We start from the raw sequence: 21,879 nt of genomic DNA on the forward strand, positions 1-21,879 counted from the left end.
GCAACACACACCTGAGCTAAACCTAAGACATAAAAACAGTAGTACCGGCCTGGCGTTCTCCAGCTCCTCCTCCTCCTGTCTTTCTCTTCACCTGGACTCTGACTTAAGCCCTTGACTTCTGGTATGACACTCTCTCCTCTCCACAGCATCGCCTCTTGAGAAGGAGTAACCAGAGTTACGAGGAAGTGCCAACATTCAAGATTCTAAATTCCAATGCCTTTACAAAATATGGCTGCTTTTGCTACAACGCTGTCATTCAGCAAGTTGATCAGAGCGTCGCTGTTTCTGCCCACCCTGAGTCATCACCGTGTGGGGTTCTAGAATCCTCTCCTTGGATCCCAGCCCCTCTTCTCTCTCATACTACAGGTATAGGTCTGTATGTGAAGTATCAGACCTGTGTCTGGCACACAGAAGTGCACAGTTAGAGACAGTCACTACCGTTACTACCAAATGGGAGCATTGATAACCCCTTGCTGCAGAGTATCATGAGAATATGTACACATCTGGGCCATCTCTAATGTCCTGCGAATGAAGCAGGCCAGCCTAGCAGACCCAGATTTAGTACTATGTGGTCATGGACGAGCTTTGACTTAGCCATTGGGGAAATTCGCCCTTCCCACTCCAGGCCATGGGTTCCAGGCCAGGTGCTCAGCATGCAACACCGTACAACCAAGTTGAGTGACCAACCCCACACCCCACCATGGGACGTTCTCAGTGGGAAGGGACCCTAGATAAATAAGAATCAATAACACAGTCAGAATGTTCCACAGTTTCTAGCTGGGAACAGAGGTAAAGCATCTGATCTCGGGCAGTACTTGGGAGAGTGGCCCAGGCTTGAGGACAGGCTTCCCTGGGCACTTGCTCCTGGGCAGACATGGGTGCATGAGGTTCTGTAAAACACCCAACAGTTATTAGACCCTGCATGCCCTCCACACCACCCCTAAACCCACTGCTGTCGAGTCGATTCCGACTCATAGTGAGTGACCCTATAGGCCAGAGTAGAACTGCCCCATAGAGTTTCCAAGGAGCGCCTGGCGGATTCGAACTGCTGATCTTTTGGTTAGCAGATGTAGCACTTAACCACTACACCACCACACCACCCCCAGCTCTGATAAATGGCTTCTCCTGTGTTTTTATAACTAAGAAGGGAGTCAGAGAGACCACGTGACAAGACTTGAAGACTGAGGACCAAGGGTCCCAGCCTGCCTCCCTTTCCCAAGCCACCCCAAAGAGCTCACCTGACCATGTACCTGCTGGAATGCTGATCAAATCCAACCGAGGAGAGGCGAGCTTTGTCGCGAGGACATGTGGGAAATCACCTGATTCTGGTCCAACTTTCATTTGCTTTTCAGCGCCAGTGTCATAAAGGGCAATGATCTCTCCACTAGAAAGGGGGTGGGTTAACAAGGGCCTCCACTTCATATTCTCAGTGATTCCACTCTACTTTCAAGGCTTTCATTTCTCTTCGTGGATCTTTTTTAAACATCATAACTAGGGCTCCAACAATTCCACTTCTATAAATTGCATTCTGATTCACGCTTGCCTATCCCCAAAGCAAGAGGCGGTCTACAAAAAGTACCTCTACTTTCCCATTAAAGGAGGAGAAAGTTAGTTTGAGAGGGGCACTGTGGGGAGCTCTGGCTGCTGACCCGCAGCACAGTGGACACCCAAGCACAGGGGAACAGGGGGGCTCCTTCCCCTCTCCTCCTCCGGAGTCCCCGAGGGCGCTGGCCCTTCCCCTAACTGTAACCTGATCATGGCCAGAACCAGCTTGCCCAATGCCAGGGCTGAATTTAGCTTCATGATGAGTAATAAAATTCACATGTTCTTTATTTAGTCCATATAATACACCATTTTTAGAATTTTTAAAATCAGATAAAAGAGCATATTAAATGGCAAGTGTATGAAGTTTCTCTTCATAAACAATGTCAAAACAAAAATTTCTGAATTACAAAATGTTAAAAAATATGTAGGTACTTAACATTTCACTAAAGCATAAAGTTACAGATATTTTCTAAAGAAAAATAATTGTGCCACTTACCTATTTTTGCTGTTTCTATGAACTTTTTTTTAAATTCTGTACATAGGACATTTTGTACAAAATATGAAGTCTACATTTTTATTACTTATTACCATAAAACAAAGATACAATGTATGTACAATATTAAAAGGAAGCCATACTAAAGCCACACTAAAAAGACACTAGGAATAGTGACATTTCTGATGTAGAGATACATTTTGGAAAATGTGAAGATGCCAAATGCAGAATTTTATGAAGAAAAACCGTCACCAAATTTACTAGTTTATTTTCCATGTCGTACTTCTGAAATCAGTTTGGTACAATAAGCAGTGGGTCTATATAATGACAAAGAAGTCGAATAATTAGCACAGGGACTCAGAGTACTAACTAGGGAAACTTTAATAGGCCAAAATATTAATACTCTCGTCAAAGGAAGTTAGTTTCTCTCAAAACTTCTCTTTCTTTCTTTTGGTGAATGTTTATCTTCAGTAAAGGGCAGAAATAAAACCTAGACCAAGAGATGTTCTCAGATGTTGAGCTTTACACAATCAACCAAACACTGATATTTTGCTTTTTACCTAGGGCAGAAACGGATTTTTTTTTTTCCTCCCAGAAACCTCTCACAAACATAGTGAATGTCCAAAATCAAGGGTATTTGAGAATCTATCAGCTAAAGACGGAAGCTCAAACAATGGTATATCAAAACACATAAGACGCTGCTTTATACAATAAAAAGCACCCTTTTTCACTCAAAAGGAGAAGGCATCTAAACTTTTTTTTAAATTATAGATTTCGTAATGGTAAAATGGATAGATAGTTGTCAAGTTTCTCAGGAAATGCTTTTTTTCACAAAGTGGACTTGCCCACTTTAGGCTGGGGCAATCTTCTAACTTAGCTCTCGCTCTGACTCTTAGCACAGTAAAACCCCCTCCCCCAAGACACAAGGAAATCAACCATGTCGGTGGGTGGACTCAAACGAAACCAAAGGGCAGCAGGCGCTACAGCCACACAGGACCCACGTCTGCGCTCACGGTGTTTTAATGGACACAGGAGACCTCGACTGAAGACAGATCTTAGAAGAAGCCACGTACTACCTTTTATGCATCCAGACAACTAACACTAAGTTATATAATCTTATGCCAGAGACAAAAGAAACTAGAATCACTTGTTTAGAATAGCAGTACACGTCTCAAATAGCTTTCAAGCAGGATAAAGTCAAGATACTGGCCACCCTGAGAAACACAGGACAGACAAAGTGCTGGGTTTAAGGATTTTTCTCCTCGTGCTAGCCCATCTAAAACAAAAAGCTCAGTGCATGCGGGAGTCTGTGAGCTACACAGCAGCATCTGAAGATGGATGAAAACTTAGATATTGGATTTTACTTGTGAGGTGTTTATAATGTGTGTGGTCTTTCCACAGAAAAAGACTCAGAGCCGTCCTCACTGGGGTCTCCCCTAAGCTCTGAGAACCACGCCTGATTTATACACAACCTCGCGGCCAAGCCAGTGTAACCGGTATTGTCTTTGTTCCCTTAAGTCGAAAGGCAGCTGCAGTTTGCGTGAGGCCGCGAGCTGGTTAACTCAAAATGATCTCACCCTAACGTTCTACAAAATATGGAGTCCTTAGAGACTAATTTTATTAATTCAAGAGCCCTGTTAAAGGGCAACAATGTCTGAGTAAGGAAAAAAAAGTTCTGCGAATGAAAATATGAACACATAATTGTAAAATTCCAATTCCAGTCAAAGGAGACAGAGAAGCTCTTTCTGAAGTAAGTTCCTTCTACCAGCTTACTCCTGGAACCCTGGTGCTGTGCCACGGAGTTGAAAGTATGGCTTTAGATTGACGTACGAGAAGTCTGACATGGTGTATGTGCCATTAACAAAAGTAAAGAAATGCCCTAGGAAATAACAGCTGCTGGGGATTGTCACGTCACTTTTTCCAGGAAGTCTCGTTAGAACCCGAGAGCAGAGAATCACCTCAATGAGTTAAAAAACAAAACAAACAAAAAAAACACAACAGCTGGCTGAGTAACAATTATGTAGAAACAACCTCAAGGTTGAAAAAGTCTTAAACAACAGGTAATACTTGGTAAAGTGTTCCTCTGATCTGAAAACCATGGGCCGCATCCTAGAGCCACCTGTGTTAAAGGGTAGAGAGTCCATCTGTGTAGAAGGAGGTGCTGACCAGGGTGTCTGTCTAGGTCTGACTGCGGGGACATCCTCGCTGGCGACCCTGCCCACCGCCCTGCTCTGCACGGGGCGCCTGAGAACCCACCATTGTTTGAACTCCTGCTGGCTGCAGACGCAGAGCTGCGTTATTGCCTAGGAACGGGCGAGAAAGCGCGGATTTGAGTGTAACTGATTTGTGTGGCACGAGGACTATGCATGTTCTACAGAACCCAGAGAAGACCGGCAGCGCCCCCCACCCCCCACCCCGGGCTCAGCTAGTGCCCGCCCTGGGACAGCAGCTCGTCGGCTCTGCAGTGGGCATCCAAGGCTCTCTTGGTGTAGGGGTCGTGAGGCAGCTCCGACTTGCGGCGCACCAGAGCACGGTCCTTCTTCGGGTCTTTCTGTGCCTGAAACCAAAAATGCAATGGGGTTGGCTAGAAACTGAGCTATCTGAAGAGCGGACTCGCTTATTCTCAACTATGATTCGTGGGATAGTTATGAGTCTAATGGGGGTCACACAAACTCTAGGTCTCGCTGGTCACAGGGAAAGAGCAGGAGGTTCCTTAAATGAAACAGAAGACTAAGGAATCAACCAGACCTATCTTGTTTAAAGATCACTGAATGACTCGTGTGTGTAGCGCTGCATGTAAAACACAGGCATTTCTGTCTTCCCAAATGGGTAGCTTTCGTACAGAATACTCAGCACCTCCATTTGCAGAGTCCGCCAGTAAACAGGAGGCTATTTCTGCCTACTTCATACAACAGTACCATACCGCCTGACGGCCCTGTCGACTACAGAAGGGTTTCAGACACTCTTAATTTCCTGTGGAGGTAAAAAGGAGAGATGAAAAACCACATTTAAACTGGATTTAAAACCAAGAAAAGATCTAAAAGTTTTAACAAATTTGAAGAAGGGTAGTTACAGTAAGAGACCTTAAATGGGTCACGTAAGGAAAACACCTCTAGCACTCAGAAATCCTCTTTTTAATTATTTACGAAAAACTAATATTAGAGGCCAGAAATAAAAGGCTCCCTTCTCCACGTCATTCTCTTCCAGAAGTTTAGGAAGTTTTGGTTTTACTTAAAACAAAACTAAATGAACCCCATTTTCACAAGATGATTTAGATAATGGGGTCTACAAAGAAAGGGGTGCCTGATCTGGGGTATTTACATACTAAATGCATTCGTTTCCACGAGTAACAGTTAAAACAAATTATTGTTATAATAAACAAAATGCCCAGATGTCACTGAGTAGACTCTGACTTATGGTGACCCCGTGTGTGTCACAGTAGAACTGTGCTCCACAGGGTTTTCAGTGGCTGGGTTTTTGAAAGCAGATCGCCAGGCCTTCCTTCCCAGGTGCCTGTGGGTGGACTGAAACCTTCAATCTTTTGGTCAGCAGCCAAGCGCTTAACTGTTTGCGTCACCCAGGGACTCCAGTCATAAGGTTCTGTTATTCAGGGCCATCGCATTAATATCAATACTTTGACGGCGAAAAGAACAAAACCGTAACAGCTTCTTGTGGTTCCAGATATCTAACCTCGATATGGTATGTAAAGTACATTCTTTTTTGTTTTAATAAAAAGGTCAAGGAACTGGAGAAGTCATAAATGAAAAGATCATTTTTCAGGGCTACATATTTCTTAGCAAGGTTCTTTGCAGATTCATCTGCAATAATGCCAAGATTTAAAAAGAATTTTGCTGTGACACCATTTTAGGTTTATTTTTGGCAACGATGCTTGGATGCTAATATTCACTCGTGGCAAAGGTGGGAGTTGGCTGTTGTCCCTGGGAAGCCAGTGAGACAGAGTTCCGGGGGGGGCTGCCCACACGGAGAGTGGGGTCAGGAGTTCCCACAGAGGGCCCGTCCATGGCCACTAGCTTGTGAGAGAGCTTTGGTTTGTAAAGCACGTTTGCTTTGACCCACAGGAACTCAGAGGTGAAATTCCACCTTGGGTTTTTATGTCCGTTCTATATTGATCTGTAAAGCAAAACAAAATGAAGCAAAACAAAACCAAGACCTGTATATACTTGAAATATTTAATTTCTGCTGAAACGGGCATTCTAGGGAGAAGAAAACATCGTTTTAATGGAAAAAGGCAATAGTCAAAACCTTGGAGCTGGAACTCATCAATGCAAATTTAGGAAGCAAACATGGCCCTGAGCTTCTGCAGCCGGAGGTCCTGAGAAGACAGCCTTGGAGGTGTTTTAAGTCAGCGTGGAAGCAGAGAAGGAAGTCACACACAAGAGGGAAACAACTAGAAAACCTGGAGCCAGGGAGGAAGGAGACCTCACGCATACGATCACCCTAGGTGAGCAACATGTGTGGGCGAGGCGTGATGGCAGACATGCTGGGGGGGTGGAAGAGACAGAAAAGAGGACAAAGCACAACTTGTGGACATCTCCGCGGAGGAGACACTAGCTGGAGCCAAGGGCCCCGTCTGCAGCCAACGGACAGAGGTCAAAGTTTGAATGTTGACAAGAAACAGTAAAAGAATAGCGGGGGCAGGGGAGACAATTGTGCGACTTTTCTCCCCCTTCTACAGGAGCAATTCCAACTTTACCACTGAATTGAGGATAGAACTGATGACAATTTCTCAATTTTGAACTGACCAATTTTTAATTTTATCTTGACCATCACAAGCTGGCATGACATGGAAAAAAGGGAAAATACTTCATGTACACAACGTTTTCCTGAAGAAAAAGCCTTAAACACACTCTACGTATTTTATAAGGAATACCTTCACTTCCCACCTTTCGTCTTTCTACACCTTCCTTACTTGCATGGTTGATACTGCTTTTCTCCCGACCAACTGTTAAAAATGAGAATTACAAACATTTTAAATGTCTCTGACAGAAATGGTCTTCACATGAACTTTACTAGTTTGCTCTGAATGTTCTGTATAGGGTTATAGAAGTTTCTCAAAAGAAATCCGAATAATGGTTCTACTACTGGGTGACTGCTCATTTGAATTTCTCTGAAAACACCTAGCCGGCCAGGCCCCATGGGCACTTGGGTCTCAGCCATCACCCCCCTTTTCCGGTGGTACCATGACTTACCTTTCACGCCTGCCCTGGCCCCACGCTCAAGTCATTTTAAGGACATTTGGAATTATTTTGGGAAAATAAAATTTGCTAAAAGCAAAAATAAAAGGACACTGAAAATATTCCAAATTACTAAATATAAAAGCTGAAAAGCTTGGGACAGTTTTTTCACTGTAACTTAGGCCAATGTGGTTTCCAAACATTTGCAGATTACAAAGAGTCTGTCACTTCAAATACTACCCCAAGGAGACAGTACTTCATAGCTATCTGTCTTCTAGAGAGCCTGATCCATAGAAATCTATGTCTTGAAATCAGATAATTTAGTCCACAGTTTTGTTCTTTTTCAGGGCTGTTTTGGCTATTCTAGGTCCTTTGCCATTTCCACATGGATTTTAAAATCAGGTAGTCAATTTATTTAAAAAAAAAAAAAAAAGGCTACTGGGAGTCGAACTGATATTTTGTTAAGTGTGCTGACTAATGCTTGGGAGAACTGACATGGGAACGGCATTGAGTCTTCTGACCCACAAACATGATCCACAGGAATCTAAAGGCCAAAGTGGAGGAAGAGCTTTCGCAAGAATGTCAGTTATACAGAAAATTCAGCTATATAACTTGATATCAGGAATCACGAAAACAAGAAAACAAACATGCTACCAGAGGTCCCCAAGAAATCTGTCTGCACATCCTCTACCAGGAACTAGGTGCAGGGACTGGCTCCTTCCCCCGACATACACTGCACGCCTGCTGAGCCAGGGCTGGGCCCCTTCCTAAGGGCCATGGACGATCAACCTGGGGGAGGTCTGCCTGGCACGGTGCATCATACAAGTAGTAGAGCCACTTTCAAAGGCAGCTCTCCTCAAGATAAAGATGCTATTTTGGTTTGCGTTCTTGATCTTGACCCAGTCCTCGGACTCCTAGAGTGGGACCTAAATCATATCTACAACGGACATATCCATTACACTTTGGGCATAGTTTGTTCTTTCCTTAGTTTTAATTCTGACCTAAGTCAAAAAGCAAAACTCTCCAACCCGAAGTATTTAATGTGTAAGAATTTGGTTATAAATCAACTTCCTTTTCAAGCTGTGTGGCCTAAGTGACTTAAAAGCCACCAGGCCCTTAGAAAGCTAGTGAGCAGGCTCACTTAGGCTCACTTGTAGGCAGGACCGATTTGATTTCCTCCCGGCTGCCTGGCCTTATGTTCTGAATCACTAAAAAAGGTGACCTTAAACTCCTTTCCAAAAAAAAACAAAATCCAGGAGGAGGAAAATTAACACCCCCAACAGACAGAATAAATACAAAAGGATTTTTTTTTTTGATTAAATTCATCCGTTGTTGCTTTTATTAATTGTGAAAAAAGTACGGGATTCAACTACAATAAGTTAAAAAAAAAGTTATGTTCGCTAGGAGTATGTTGAGTTTTTCCACTGGATTTTTGTATTTACTAACTTTGATGAGCTGGAACCAGCAGGCATTCACCTGTTTTTCTCACCCCCCCAGGCGAGGCCAGGCGGGGCAGGACCTGGCAGGTGAGTGAGGCTGCCCACAGGTGCCTGGCCACAGGTGCCACTCCTCCTGCAGTCCATGAGCAGACAGTCTAGACCAGCACGGCCCAAGTGAAACATGACGCCAGCCACGTGTCTAATTCAAAATTTTCTAGTGGCTACATTGAAAAAATAAAAGGAAATTGCTGAAATTAATTTTAATAACATACAATAAAACCTGGGAAAGCCAGAACCTGTGTAAGGTGGAAACCTGTCAGAGAAGGAAGACTCAAACATCTTCCCTAAAATCAGCTACAGAAAGTCGTAAGACTTCACTTTGCCAAAGGTGGAAAACTCACGAGACCCGGAAAAACAAGGCAGTCCCGTGGAGTTCTGGCTCTCACAGGTTTCACTGTATTTTATTCAACACATTCTATCCAAAATGTTACCATTTCAACATATAATTGATAATAAGAAACCAGGAACGAGGCATTTTTGCATTCCCTTGTTCAAGTCCTGAATCTGGTGTGTGCTCTGGCCTCGGAGCTGCGCTGTGAGTGCTCAGTGGCCGCCTATGGCTTATAGCTGCCGTGCCGGAAAGCCAGGCCTAGACTGTGGACGCCACTCTTGCTAACGTCTGATCCTGTCTGGATAAGCGGGGAGTGCAATCTCCTTGAATTGAGAACAAATAGATGAAAGAAACCCGCTCTGCTTAATTGAGCTGCAGATGACCCCGGCATTTATGAGCCATCTGCACTCAGCGTTGTCATTGCAACAACAGGGTCATGTTAAATTTCAGGCTGTTGGTGCTGCAAGTCTGCAGGGATTCTCAGGCTGTCAAAGGGCACGGAAGTTTCAAAGGTGGAAAGGCTGCCGCCCCTAAAGCCACCCAGGATGACATGCCTCCGTGGGTTCAGGACAGGAAAGCGTGCTCCGAGGAGCGCTGCAGTCGAAGGCCCCTCAAGCCCACGCAGCCTCAGTGAACCCCAACCCCGCTTGAAGGCCTGAGCTGTACCGAGTCCCAATTCAGTAGTCAGAGTCCCAAGGGGCTCTCTGTGGACCAGCGGTGATCTAAACATTTCCCCAACAATGGAAATGAAACCCCCTAGAGCCTGGGTACCAGGGAAGAGGTCCTGAGAAAGCCCTGGTCCCGAGACAGTGGCTCTGACAGATGCGACGGGGAGGCCCTGGGTCCTGGGGCCGAGGCGGCTTAGTGGTGACCACCGTGGAGAACTAAGGGGGCTATCTCTGGGCCAGAGCAGAAGGTGCAAGAGAAGAAAGCATGGCAAACTAGTATTGCTGCAAAGCTTCTGGTCTTGCTCAAGCTAACATTTAAAGAACAGGCAGGAGTGGGGATTATCCCCGTGAAAGGAAACGAAGAGGCTCATCTCAGGCACATCCTTGACCCTTGGAAACGGTTCCTAGCAATGTGATCACTGAGTAAGACCTACGATCAGGTTTCCTATAAAGTTATCAATACGGAATTCTAGTTTTAGCTTCAACAGAAGGCAGCGATGCAGGTCACGTCACCTACTAAAATTATATGTGCTTCTTAAGCAAAGCTACAAAGCGTACGTCTCAACTTAGCTCTGTGCTTTTACCTGGTGAGCATCTTCGCTCCCTGTCTTTCTCAGCATCTGTACATCTTCAAATAAAGGCCCGTCTGTCTCCATTGCGACCGGGATGTTCAGGGCGCTGGCTTGTCTATGCACTGCGTACTGGAATGCAAAGTCAGGTGTCACTGTCCGGCAGGTGCTCAGGCTGAGCTCCAGGGCTCTCCTCTCGCCCGGCCGGGGACACACCTTCCCATGGGTGTCCTCCCCAGCACCCTGTCCTGACACCCACTCTCTGGCAGATACACTTGCCTATAACCTCAGCACCGGGTGCCCTGCAGTCTCCACAGCTAGGAAGCTGTGTGTTCTCTGCCGTGCAGGCAGCCCTGGGAGTGAGAGCTCAGTGGGCCCACAAGGACCACTTCAAGCTCTTGGTTTCACGTAGCCCCCCACCACACACACCCCAGGGCCTTCAGTGCTCGGTGGCTGGTCCAGCCTGAGCCCTGCCTTGTGGTTTCTGATGTTCTGACTCTACAATTGGGATTTCAACACAAGGGATACCTGGGTTTGCTCGTGGAAATGTCTCGCCTCAGAAATCTGCTCCCCTAATCCCCCTCCTTGGGCACAACCAGCTACCCAGCGGCACCTCCCCTTACTTCTGGGACACCGTACCCGCTACATGGCGGTGGGCCTGGTCCCACTCTCCCTCTGGCCCCTTCTCTAAGCCTTTTCCTCACTCACTGAAAGCCATGACTGCTGATACCCTTTGACCCACACTCTCAATGTCTTCGCTGTCTACCAAACCCAGTGCACCGGGACCTGCCCTAGAGTGAACATGTTCACCCTGAGTCCTGTGCTGGCCCTGTTGGGGAAATCTGCTGCGCTCTGGGCTCCAGAGCACGTGGGTGCTCTGGGGTGAGCCAGGCCTGTGGGACCTGGCCTTGGAGATTGTTTCCTAAGATGCGGACCCTATCACGCCAGAGGCTAGTGTGGTAGGGAGATGAGAAGGTACATGGAATAGCTTGACTACTGCTACCGTTTAGTGTCTACTTTCTCTGTGAAGGGGAGGACAAGGCAAAGAAAAAACCTGGGTGTCTGCTGTGACCGGTACTACTCCACGCCATGCACCCATCCTCAGGGTTCCCTCTCCTGCCCCACTCTCTCACTCCTCACAGTCTGGTCCCAGCGCACCCCTCATGAATGGGATCTCTGGCACATGGTTACCAGTAACCTCTTGGCCGCTAAGCCATTTTTAGCTACTCTCAGTTGACCTCCCTGTGGTGTGATGCACTTGAACTGTCGTTCCGGAAACCTTGCGCTCCGTCTCCTGGCTCTTCTCCTCCCTCCTCAGCCTTCTCAGGGACCTCTTTCCTCCACTCATACCTTAAACAACAGTCCCTGGCCCCTCCTCGCCACCCTGTGGGGTTTCTCTGACCCACACCCTTAACCACTCCGGTGGGTTCACGGCTTCCAAACCTCTCTGCTCACCCGCACCTGGCTGTGCCATCACTCAAAGCAGCATCTGAGAGCCGCTGCTGCCCATTGTGGGGTCAGCTCTGAGGTGCTGCCACTTCCTCTCCCTACCCAGTGGACCCGGGTCCTGCCAGGCCTCGCCTTTTGACCCTTGACTCTGCCAGTACCACAACCACATTCCCACACGTGCCCATGAGGGCCACCCTCCCAGCACCCACCCCTCCCCTGCTGCTGCCAGAGAGCTTCTGGAACCCTTTCCTGATGATGCCACCTGGCCGCTGTGGCTTCCTGACCTCTGCACACACGTTGGGATGAGATCCAAAGACAATGCTTATCTTTGAATAGACCAAATATTTTGTTTGTAAAAAATGAGGGTTAGTGCCAGAGAAACTTCTAGATACGTGTCAGTGAACACGTAGTGAACTAGCAGGAATCCAGCTTAAAAAATAAAGCCATTAAATCCATTCTCAAAAAGGCAGGTTTGAGATGGAAAATCAAGCGTCAAAAAATCCAGCTACTTTCTTTACATAAATAAGAAACAAATTGTATTGTCTACAAAAGGTTTTACTTTTTTAAATAAACGGCAAGCAGTGAGGAAAGAATAGAAACTTTTTCTCTCAAGAGAATGAAAAGCCAGGCTGAGGCCCTAACTTCTAGCTCTGCGAGAGTAGGCCATGAAGTATTTTCCACATGAGCAGCACCATGCTGGGCAGCAGGGGGCATGCGGACAGGACTTGCAGGGTAAGTCACAGGAGAGACGAGCGGTTGGGAGGATACAAAGATCACAGCTTCACACGCGTTCTCACCAGCTCCACGCAAAGATGTGAGGCAGGTGAAGACCATGACATTGATGGAATTCACAGAGACATTTTTAAAGAGAGTAACCAAAACGAATTAAAAAACATAAGAAAACTCAAGTTCCGAAAAGGGCGGACAGAGGATATATATTTACGTATCTGTATATATCAGATGCAACACTGGCACAGTAGGAAAAGCGGGCCCCGCTTGTTAGTGCAACCAACCAGCTCCTGAGCCTGTAATGCGAACGTCTTACCTAAGGTTTTCACTGGGTTATTCCTACATTCTAGGTAAAATGAATATGACGTTGTGTATGATTTTCAGGGTGTTGGTTCTGACATGTGGGCAGCTGGTCCTGGAGCTCCTGCCTGGGATGTCTCCTGCATGGCCCTGCCCAGGGATCTTCCGGACACTTGGCAACGCCGGCGGGGCCAGACCACCCAATTGTGCCCCAGACCGATGGCATCGCTATGTTTCAAAGCAACCATCAGTACTTTAACCTCGTTCTCAACATAAATTCTATTCTCTAAAGTAGATCAACTATAGCTATCTACCTCGATTAAGCACTACATGGCTTCAGGCAGCAATCTTCCAACGGCATTTCTACGTGAGGGCTTGGATCCGTACCGTTAGACCAATGGGGGCTACTTGTTTCAGGCAGCATCAAGGATAGAAAATTAAGAACGTCATTTAATTGGTTTGTCTTTTGATTTCATTGTATCAAAAGGAATACAAATCAACAAGCTATTACATAGGTAAAATAGTTTTAACTTCATGTATCACTTTCCCTTAAACTTTGGAGGGATTAAAAAAACTACACACCAACTTAGATAATGATTATTTACACACACCCCTCACCAAAAGAAAGATACTTGATAACCTAGTTTGCCTTACTGAATCTCTTAGGGTTTGAGAGTGACGTCAGTGGTCCTCCACGGACGGTAAACTATTTTCTTTTCTGGTGAGCTGAGGAAAGCATGAGAGTCCTTTGTGTGGCAAAGGTTCAGACAAGTGAGTTTCATTAAGCGGCGTTGTTATAATCGGACAGGCACACAGAGCACGAAGAAATGTTGGCAACGACAGCACTCCAAAGCCCAATCATTTAAACAAGTGTACAGAAAACCAAAGACCACAACTCACAAATCAGCCCAAAACACGCAGCCCTGGGCCAACCTGACGGTTCACACTACTTAGGAAATGGCTTTAATTGCTCGCAGCTCCAGAGATGTGAGCATTTGCACCAACTTGCTAGAGCACATTGGGACCCCCCGCGCCCTGGCCGGTGGAGAAAAGGATTAGTCGTGCACGTGGCAAAATTCAGGTAATTTCTAACAACGACAAAGACTGAGCCCACAGAAACCCAACCTCAGGAGAGAACGTCCACTTCACTCCTGCTCTATCTCAAATCTCATCTCCTTTCCTTTAGAATAAGTTTGACATGTAAAAGAAAGGCAAATACCGTTTGAAGGACAGCATCTTTTTGACATTTGCAAGAGAAGCCAAATTACAATCCTGGCCTCAGACAGAGGTGATATCCTGGTTTTCTTTTTACCACAGTATATTCCTAAGATTTGCATCTTATTTAAAAAGCAGAGGAAAAAAATACATCAATTCTGTGGTAAAAACTTTTGGTGGGGCAAAAAGAAGTACTTGTACGAGAGGAGGATTACAAAGTTGAAAAGTATTTTTTATTGCAGACAATTTCATATACAATGTTAGTGAAATCGAGTTCCCTTCCCTCCCGGGATGACGCCATGCTCCTATGTCATAAAAACATTCCAGTAATCCCCCGCACGTTTTCATGTCACTCTCTTTTTTAGTACCTGGGGGTTCGCTTTGGCTAGATTTTCTATTTTAACCCATGCTTCTTCTCGTTCTTTCATTTTTAGCTTCTCTCTGAAAAATAGTAAAGTGTCATTTGTATTAGAGAGACGAATCACATTCAAGAAAACGTTAAGGGGAAAAAACACTGACATGCCCAACAACACAATTGTCTACTTTTCCTTTGACACTTTCTGGTCTCAGCCACATACACACTCCACAGTGGTGGTCACCGTGTGTGTACCGGGAAAAACAACACTAAGAAAGCAACAGGGATTTAGAGGGAAAGAGTTAAGAAAGCAAATAAGCTAAAATGTTAACATGTCTAGGAATTGAAATTCTTAAAAATATTTGTACAAGTAAATCTTATGTCTCCGCCTGTCCCTCGTTTAGTTGCTTCTTCACAGAACCCATACAATTTTGACGAGAAGCTTACACAGCCACGGAAGATACCACAGTGTAAAAGAGGTTGTTTTAGTCACTGTTGTATTGCCAGAAACCTAAAACAGTGAGTCTAGGCACATAGGTAAGCAGGAATAAATGACAGCTAGTTTTATATATACACAAATATACACTGCTGTTGTGTGCTGTCGAGTCAATTCCAACTCATATTGGCCCCATGCGATATAGCAGAACTGCCCCCACAGGGTTTCCTAGGCTGTGTAATCTTTACTGAAGTAGACAGCCAGGTCATCAGTGCTGTGGAGCAGTCGATGGGTTTGAACAATCAACCTTTCAGTTAGTAGCCAAGCCAAGCTCTTAACCATTGCACCACCAGGGCTCCTTGTGTATATACAGTTGTTATGTGCCACAGAGTTGATTCCAACTCATAGCAACACTACAGACAGACTCATAGTGACCCCATAAGATAGGGTAGAACTGTCCCATAGGGTTTCCAAGGTTGTAATCTTTACGGAAGCAGACTGCCACATCTTTCTCCTGCAGAGTGGCTGGTGGGTTTGAACTGCCAGCCTTTCAAACCTTTCAGTTAACATCCAAGTGCTAAACCACTGTGCCCCCAGGGCGCTTTCTCTCTCTCTAAAATAGAAATATGTACAAATATACTGTATTTTGAATTACATCAATTCAAAGTTTATCTCAGCTAGTTTCAAGGGACAAAAAATAGAATCTGCCAACAGCCCAAACTCTGCAGATATGAGTGGCTCGCACAGTGACCAGCACAGCCCACACTCTGCAGACGTGAATGGTTCGCGTGGTGACCGGCATGGCCCACACTCTGCAGATGTGAATAACTCACGTGGTGATCGGCACGGCCCACACTCGGCAGACGTGAATGGCTCGTGTGGTGACCAGCATGGCCCACATTCCACAGACGTGAATGGCTCGCGTGGTGACCGCCACGGCCCACACTCTGCAGACGTGAATGGCTCACGTGGTGACCAGCACGGCCCACACTCTGCAGATGTGAATGGCTCACGTGGTGACCGGCACGGCCCACACTCGGTAGACGTGAATGGCTCGTGTGGTGACCAGCACGGCCCACATTCCACAGACGTGAATGGCTCGCGTGGTGACCGGCACGGCCCACATTCCACAGACGTGAATGGCTCGCGTGGTGACTGGCACGGCCCACGCTCTGCAGACGTGAATGGCTTGCGTGGTGACCAGCACGGCCCACATTCCACAGAAGTGAATGGCTTGTGTGGTGACCGGCACGGCCCACACTCTGTAGATGTGAATGGCTTGTGTGGTGACCAGCACGGCCCACGCTCTACAGACGGGAATGGCTCACGTGGTGACCAGCACAGCCCACATTCTGGAGATGTGAATGGGTCACCCTGTGACCAGCACAGCCCACACTCTGCAGATGTGAATGGCTCTCACAGTGACTAGCACAGCCTGGGGACGGGCCATGGTGTCAGCTGGGCCTGCACTGGCAGATGCTGGGCTCCGAGGTCCTCGAGGGCAGGGGAGCAGGGCCTGCTTTTCAAAGGACCCAGCCTCGATTCCGGAGATGCCCTACATTTACACAGGTTGTTATACCAGAGCGGTAAAGCTGTGGGAGAAGGCTGTCGCTCCCTCACATGAGCCTTACAGGATAGAATGACATTCCTGCCTCACAAACATGAAAAAACAAGCACACACTGCAGCCCCCTAGCGTGCCCGAGAAAAGCAGACATCCCAAACGCTCAGTTCTGGACTACGAACGTGCTATCCTGACTACAACTGGTAGTGTAGCGGGGAGAATCCCTAACTTTAAACCAGCGTTCTTGGAAAATGAGTTATCACAACCAAGTTTCAATGTGCTTTCCAAGTATGAGAGGGCTAGTTTTGCTTTAAAGTGAGGAATAACTTTTTAGGGCAAAGCCACGGAAGAGGCCTATTCAGGATTAAGAAAAAATGAAAACAAAAAGCCCTTCAGACAGTACTGCTGGAAAGGAGCAACTTACTTCAGCTTCTCGGCTTTGAACTGCTGCGTGCAGTCGTCAAATAGTTTTTGGTTCATCTCCATGAATAGCTTCAGCGCGTTGTAGATCAGGCCGTGTATTGTCCTAGAGACAAAACTTCATGTTGAGACTCGAACGCCGGGTCTTGCCTACTCTTTCTCCCTTCCCTACTCTGCCACAAACGTTTCCTCTCCAAATGCATCAGGCTATTTCAAGAATCCTGCACATCGCACGCTTCCTCAGCCTGTCACCTTGGATTCGTTGCTCTGCTTTCTCGGAGCCGGCCAAAGCTCTAGGCTCCTGCTTCACAATTGCTCTCGAGCCTCAGGCCATTGAATGTTAATGTCCTGGCAGCCAAGAGCCATCTTACTTGGAAACTGAGTTGAAACTTGAATATAATTGAGACAAACTTAATTACATAGAGGACAATAACAAAAACGTTTTATTTCCTATAAACGTTAGTTCCCTTTCAATTTTGTTCACAGAGGGCAGAAAAGTTAATTTTAATAATGCCAAAGCAGAGCTTTAGCAGGTAAAAAATGAAATTACTGTATTAAAACCAGCTGAATCAAACCTAATTCTCAAAGCACAGCTACTTTTTAATTCACTTTATGATAAAACCGAAATTACCTTCTGAAAACACTTAAAAGAACATTTCTTTCTCTGCAACGGGTAGTAATTTAGTATCAGTCACTAATCACCGCTAACCTTCACATTATACTAGACAGCATGGTTAAATTCCGGGGGGCTTTATCACCTCTCGAACTCAGTAAAAACACGAATGTTACAAAGCAAAGATTGTCAAAAGTCGATATACTAATACCTACGGCTACTACAAAATCACTGAGTGGTGGAAACGGCCAATGCGCTCAGCTGTTAACCAAAAGGTTGGCCGTTTGAATTCACCCAGAGGCGCCCTGGAAGAGAGACCTGGTGATCGACTTCTGAAGAATCAGCCATTGAAAACCCATGGAGCCCAGCTGTACTCGACACGCGTGGGGTCGCCATGAGTTGGAGTCAACTCGACGACAACTGGTTATGACAGCTGTGCTGCTGCTCCATGGATGATGACTCCTGTGGCCACTCCCTCCTCTTCTACTGCTGCCCCCAGCACCACTCACCGCCAGTCCCACAACTACAGCCCTGACAGCGAGCATGTGCTCAGTGCTTGTTATGCGCCAGGGACTTCACTGTATGTGTGTATAACTTTATCTTAGTCTTCACGAGGTGATACCACATTAAGGTATAACGTTATCTTAACTCATCTCCACACCACGACAATGCGCTGGATGCCGTCACTTTCTAGATTTTCAGATGAGGAAGCCGTGGCTGAAAGAAGTAACGTGCCTCGTTCAGACAGGAGTCGGCAGTGGAGCTGGGAATTGAAACCGGAGTCTGGCTTTGGCGCTCGTGCCCTCCCTCTGTCCACAGTTCTTCCACTCACCGCATTGGTTGGTGAAGCTCAGAGAACTCAGGGTGCTCATCACTGCTGGCCCCTGGCTGGCCACCCTCCCCTGCTCAGGCTGGTACGCCTGCTGCTTCGCAGCCTGACCCTGTGGGGAGGTGGTGCTGCTTGCACCCCGAGAGCGCAGGAGTGGCGAATGATGGAGGCCAGACTTGGGGCTGGTGGAGCGTCTGCACGGCACCGCAGGAGAAGCACTGTCCGGGGAGTCAGGAGACCCAGTTAGCGCCCGACGTGTCACTAAGCAGCTGTGTGCCTGCAGGCTGGGCTATGTGTTCTCTCAGCCTTGGTTTCCCTGTCTGTAAAATGAGGGGCAGGACTCCATCTCATAGCTCTGCTCCTCCTGCTCTGAAATTCTGACTTAGCGATTATCACGTTGAAAGGAAAGAAATGAAGGAGGACGGAGAAAGCAAAACTCGGAGACCCATATCGATTTAAATGACCAAAAACCCGTTGCTGTCAAGTCAGTTCTGACTCAGCGACCCCGCAGGACAAAGCAGAACTGCCCCACAGGGTTTCCAAGGCTGTAATCTTCATGGAAGCAGACTGTCACATCTTTTTTTCCATGGAGCAGCTGGTGGGTTTGAACCATTGACCTTTTGGTTAGCAGCCTAGCACTTTAACCACTGAGCAACCAGGGCTCCTCCAATTTCAACAACAGTAGTGTTCTGGGTAGTGCCAATTCGTATTCATAGATCACGTGGCCCCAAATGGAGAGCTTTCCATTATGGTCTCAGGAGACCACCGCTCTGTGACTCAGTTGACTGAGGCTCACTGGGCAGAAGGACAGAGGAGAGAAATATGGAGATGTTGAGATCTGCAGGCTGTCCTGCGAGCACCGCTCTTCATCTCTGTCCCCAGGTGCTGACTGCAGCGGGGGCTCCAGGTCTCACAGAGGGGCTCCTTTGGGGTGGTGTCAGCAGGGCCAAAAGACCCCTGGAAATGGGGTGAATGGTGCCCTCCTGCTGGGACTGCCCCTCACCGTGAGCTTTGCAGCCTCCTTTGACTCCTTGGGGGGAACTCTGAAAGGGGTGCAGAAGATGCTGCTCCTAGGATCCAGCAGGGACGGTGGGGTGAGCAGCTGGCCTCGATGTTGGCTTAAAACAGGGTCAGGAGGCAAAGAAATAAGGCCACAGATACAACCTACACTTTTATCTATTCCACAAAGAAATCAAACCTTTTCATTTCTTTTAACTGATACTTAAAATCTGGATGTCAGTGTTAACTGGTCTACAATATCGGCAAAATACACAACGTTTAACCATTACTGGATAAGAGGATAGCCTGGAGGGGTCTTTCTTACTTGTTCCAGTGGGTCTTTGAGTTGCGGTACAAGGACGGAAACATGATGGGCAGGATCTTTGCCGCGTTGTCACTGATTAAGCTCATGATATACTCGTTATTCCAGTAATACAGCGCCCGCTCCGCCACCTGAAAGACAGGACGCCGGCTGCTGGTGTCACGCTGAGACACGTGCAGCAAACAGCCTCACTACTACGCCTGCAGACAGGTGATGAGTTACACTGAGCTACAGAATCACGGTTACGTGTGCAAACTGAAATGCTCGACACGGCACCCCTGGACAGCCTTTAACAGAGACAGACAGCAACTTAACGAAGCATATTAAATCACACGGGAAGCAGGATATGACCAGCTAAATATCAGAGCCCATCATTTCTGAAACGAGCGTTGTAAGGACATTTCGTTACCTGCCCCGAGCCCCGTACCTGGAAGTGTGGGCTGGACACACACTTGGCTAACTGCCGGAAGAGAGGCTCCATGATCTTCACGAACTCCGAGGGCTCGATCACGTCTAAGATTTCTTCCAACTCATTGAGAAACATGACTTCTTTTGGACTGTGAGTCTTTGGCCAGTATTTGAGAAGTGCCATTACCACCTACAAGAACAAACACCGTGAGGAGTTTCCTGACAGAAAACGTCTGTGAATGAAGCCTGTCTTTTCACGAAGACACCCCCGTCATACAGCAGCCAAACAAGACGGTGCTTTCTCCTTGTGGAGGAGTGATGCTTCAGTAAATCAGTACAAGGTTTTTTCTTTGGTAATTAGAGAAACAGATCTAATTTTATATTCTTTAGAACCAAAATTTTAATTTCCATGACCCATTCTCTCTGATGAGCCACCATTTTAATTCTAGTGAGAATCAATTCCCTTAAAACAAGAAAACACCACAAAACAAATAAGCAGTTAGAAGTGTCTAGAGAGAGTAAGACCAATGGAGAAAACAGAGCGTACGTGTTCACACGTGCACTTTAGTGTGCAAGTGGTCAGTTCTGGAATGGCTGTGGCATAGACACGTAATCTACTTCCTTCTCAAATGAACTGACCAGTCATACACACACATGCGTGTGTGTATATACAGTGTTTTCAATTATGCTAAAATATATACAAATATATTAAAAACTGGAGTAAGCTGATATTGCTAATTCCCACCACAATGGTGCTCCGGGTGACACTGGGCTAGTCACTTAGTCCCTGGGAGCAGCAGTGCCCTCATCAAAAGTGGCTTGACAACTGCCACCTCCAGGGGCTGCTGTGAGGATTAAGTGAAATACATGCAGCAGCTTGAGCAGGCACAGGAGCAGGGGTGCTGGCTCACAACACCCCCCTCCACTCAGCCAGTCTGCTGCAGCCAGGTCCCTGCCACACACACTCTATCCTAATTTTGGACGAGGAAACCAGGGTTCTTGCAAATTCAGACCCTTGCCCAAAGCAGACAGCTTACAAGATGTTTCTGCTGGGCAATTTCTCTATATGTTCCTGTAGTTTCCAAATTTCTTAAGATTGTACCAGTATAAACCTGTTTACCCAGAATATAGGATTTGGCTCACTGCAGATTAACAGAATATTTCTAGAGATTAGCTATCTTAAGTTTAAAACAGTTCAACAGTCCAAAAAAGGCATTTCAGCAAGTATACACAGCTACATGCACCTATTGTTGTTGTTAGGTGCCATCGAGTCGGTTCTGACTCATAGCGACCCTGTGTACAACAGAATGAAACACCGCCCAGTCCTGTGCCATCCTCACAATCGTTGCTATGCTTGAGCCCATTGTTGCAGCCACTGTGTCAATCTATCTCGTGGAGAGTCTTCCTCTTTTTCTCTGACCCTCTACTTTACCAAGCATGATGTCCTTCTCCAGGGACTGGTCCCTCCTGATAATGCGTTACTTTGTGAGATGAAGTCTCAGCCATCTTCGTTTCTAAGGAGTATTCTGGCTGTATGTGCTTCTTCCAAGACAGATTTGTTCATTCTTCTGGCAATCCATGGTATAGTCAATATTCTTTGCCAATGTGATAATTCGAATGCATCAATTCTTCTTCATTCTTTGTCTAGCTTTCTCATGTGTATGAGGCAACCAAAAATACCAAGGCTTGGGTCAGGTTCACTTTGGTCCTCAAAGTGACATCTTTGCTTTTTAACACTTTAATGAGGTCTCTTGTGGCAGGTTTGCCCAATGCAACAACACCTTTGATTTCCTGACTGCTGCTTCCATGAGTGTTGATTGTGGATCGTAGTAAAACAAAATCCTTATACGCACAAATATATACTTGCACATGCAATGGTACAACTGCAATCTAATACTTTAAAGCAGTTGTCTAGCTGAGTCACAGCAAGATTCTGGGACCA

General features: G+C 46.5%; 1 protein-coding gene across 6 annotated transcripts in view; it reads right to left on the minus strand.

Annotated features, from left to right (window-relative positions):
- Positions 1-1,725: 1,725 nt before the first annotated feature.
- Positions 1,726-21,879, minus strand: part of PPP2R5C (protein phosphatase 2 regulatory subunit B'gamma) — a 178,860-nt gene continuing 158,706 nt past the window's right edge. For 2 of the 6 annotated variants that reach the window (XM_049898338.1, XM_049898333.1), the window contains exons 11-16: positions 19,957-20,127; positions 19,533-19,660; positions 16,771-16,872; positions 14,362-14,434; positions 10,316-10,432; positions 1,726-4,595 (exon numbers count right to left, since the gene is read on the minus strand). In XM_049898338.1, coding sequence (XP_049754295.1) covers positions 4,464-4,595; positions 10,316-10,432; positions 14,362-14,434; positions 16,771-16,872; positions 19,533-19,660; positions 19,957-20,127 — 723 coding nt within the window. In that variant the 3' untranslated portion in view covers positions 1,726-4,463. Of the gene's footprint in view, positions 6,170-6,206; positions 7,002-10,315; positions 10,433-14,204; positions 14,435-16,770; positions 16,873-19,532; positions 19,661-19,956; positions 20,128-21,879 lie in introns of those variants that run through there. The other 4 variants (XM_049898337.1, XM_049898336.1, XM_049898334.1 and 1 more) reach the window with 4 other exon arrangements.

This window comes from Elephas maximus, chromosome 10, assembly GCF_024166365.1.
Source record: "Elephas maximus indicus isolate mEleMax1 chromosome 10, mEleMax1 primary haplotype, whole genome shotgun sequence".
NCBI classification, from domain to species: domain Eukaryota; kingdom Metazoa; phylum Chordata; class Mammalia; order Proboscidea; family Elephantidae; genus Elephas; species Elephas maximus.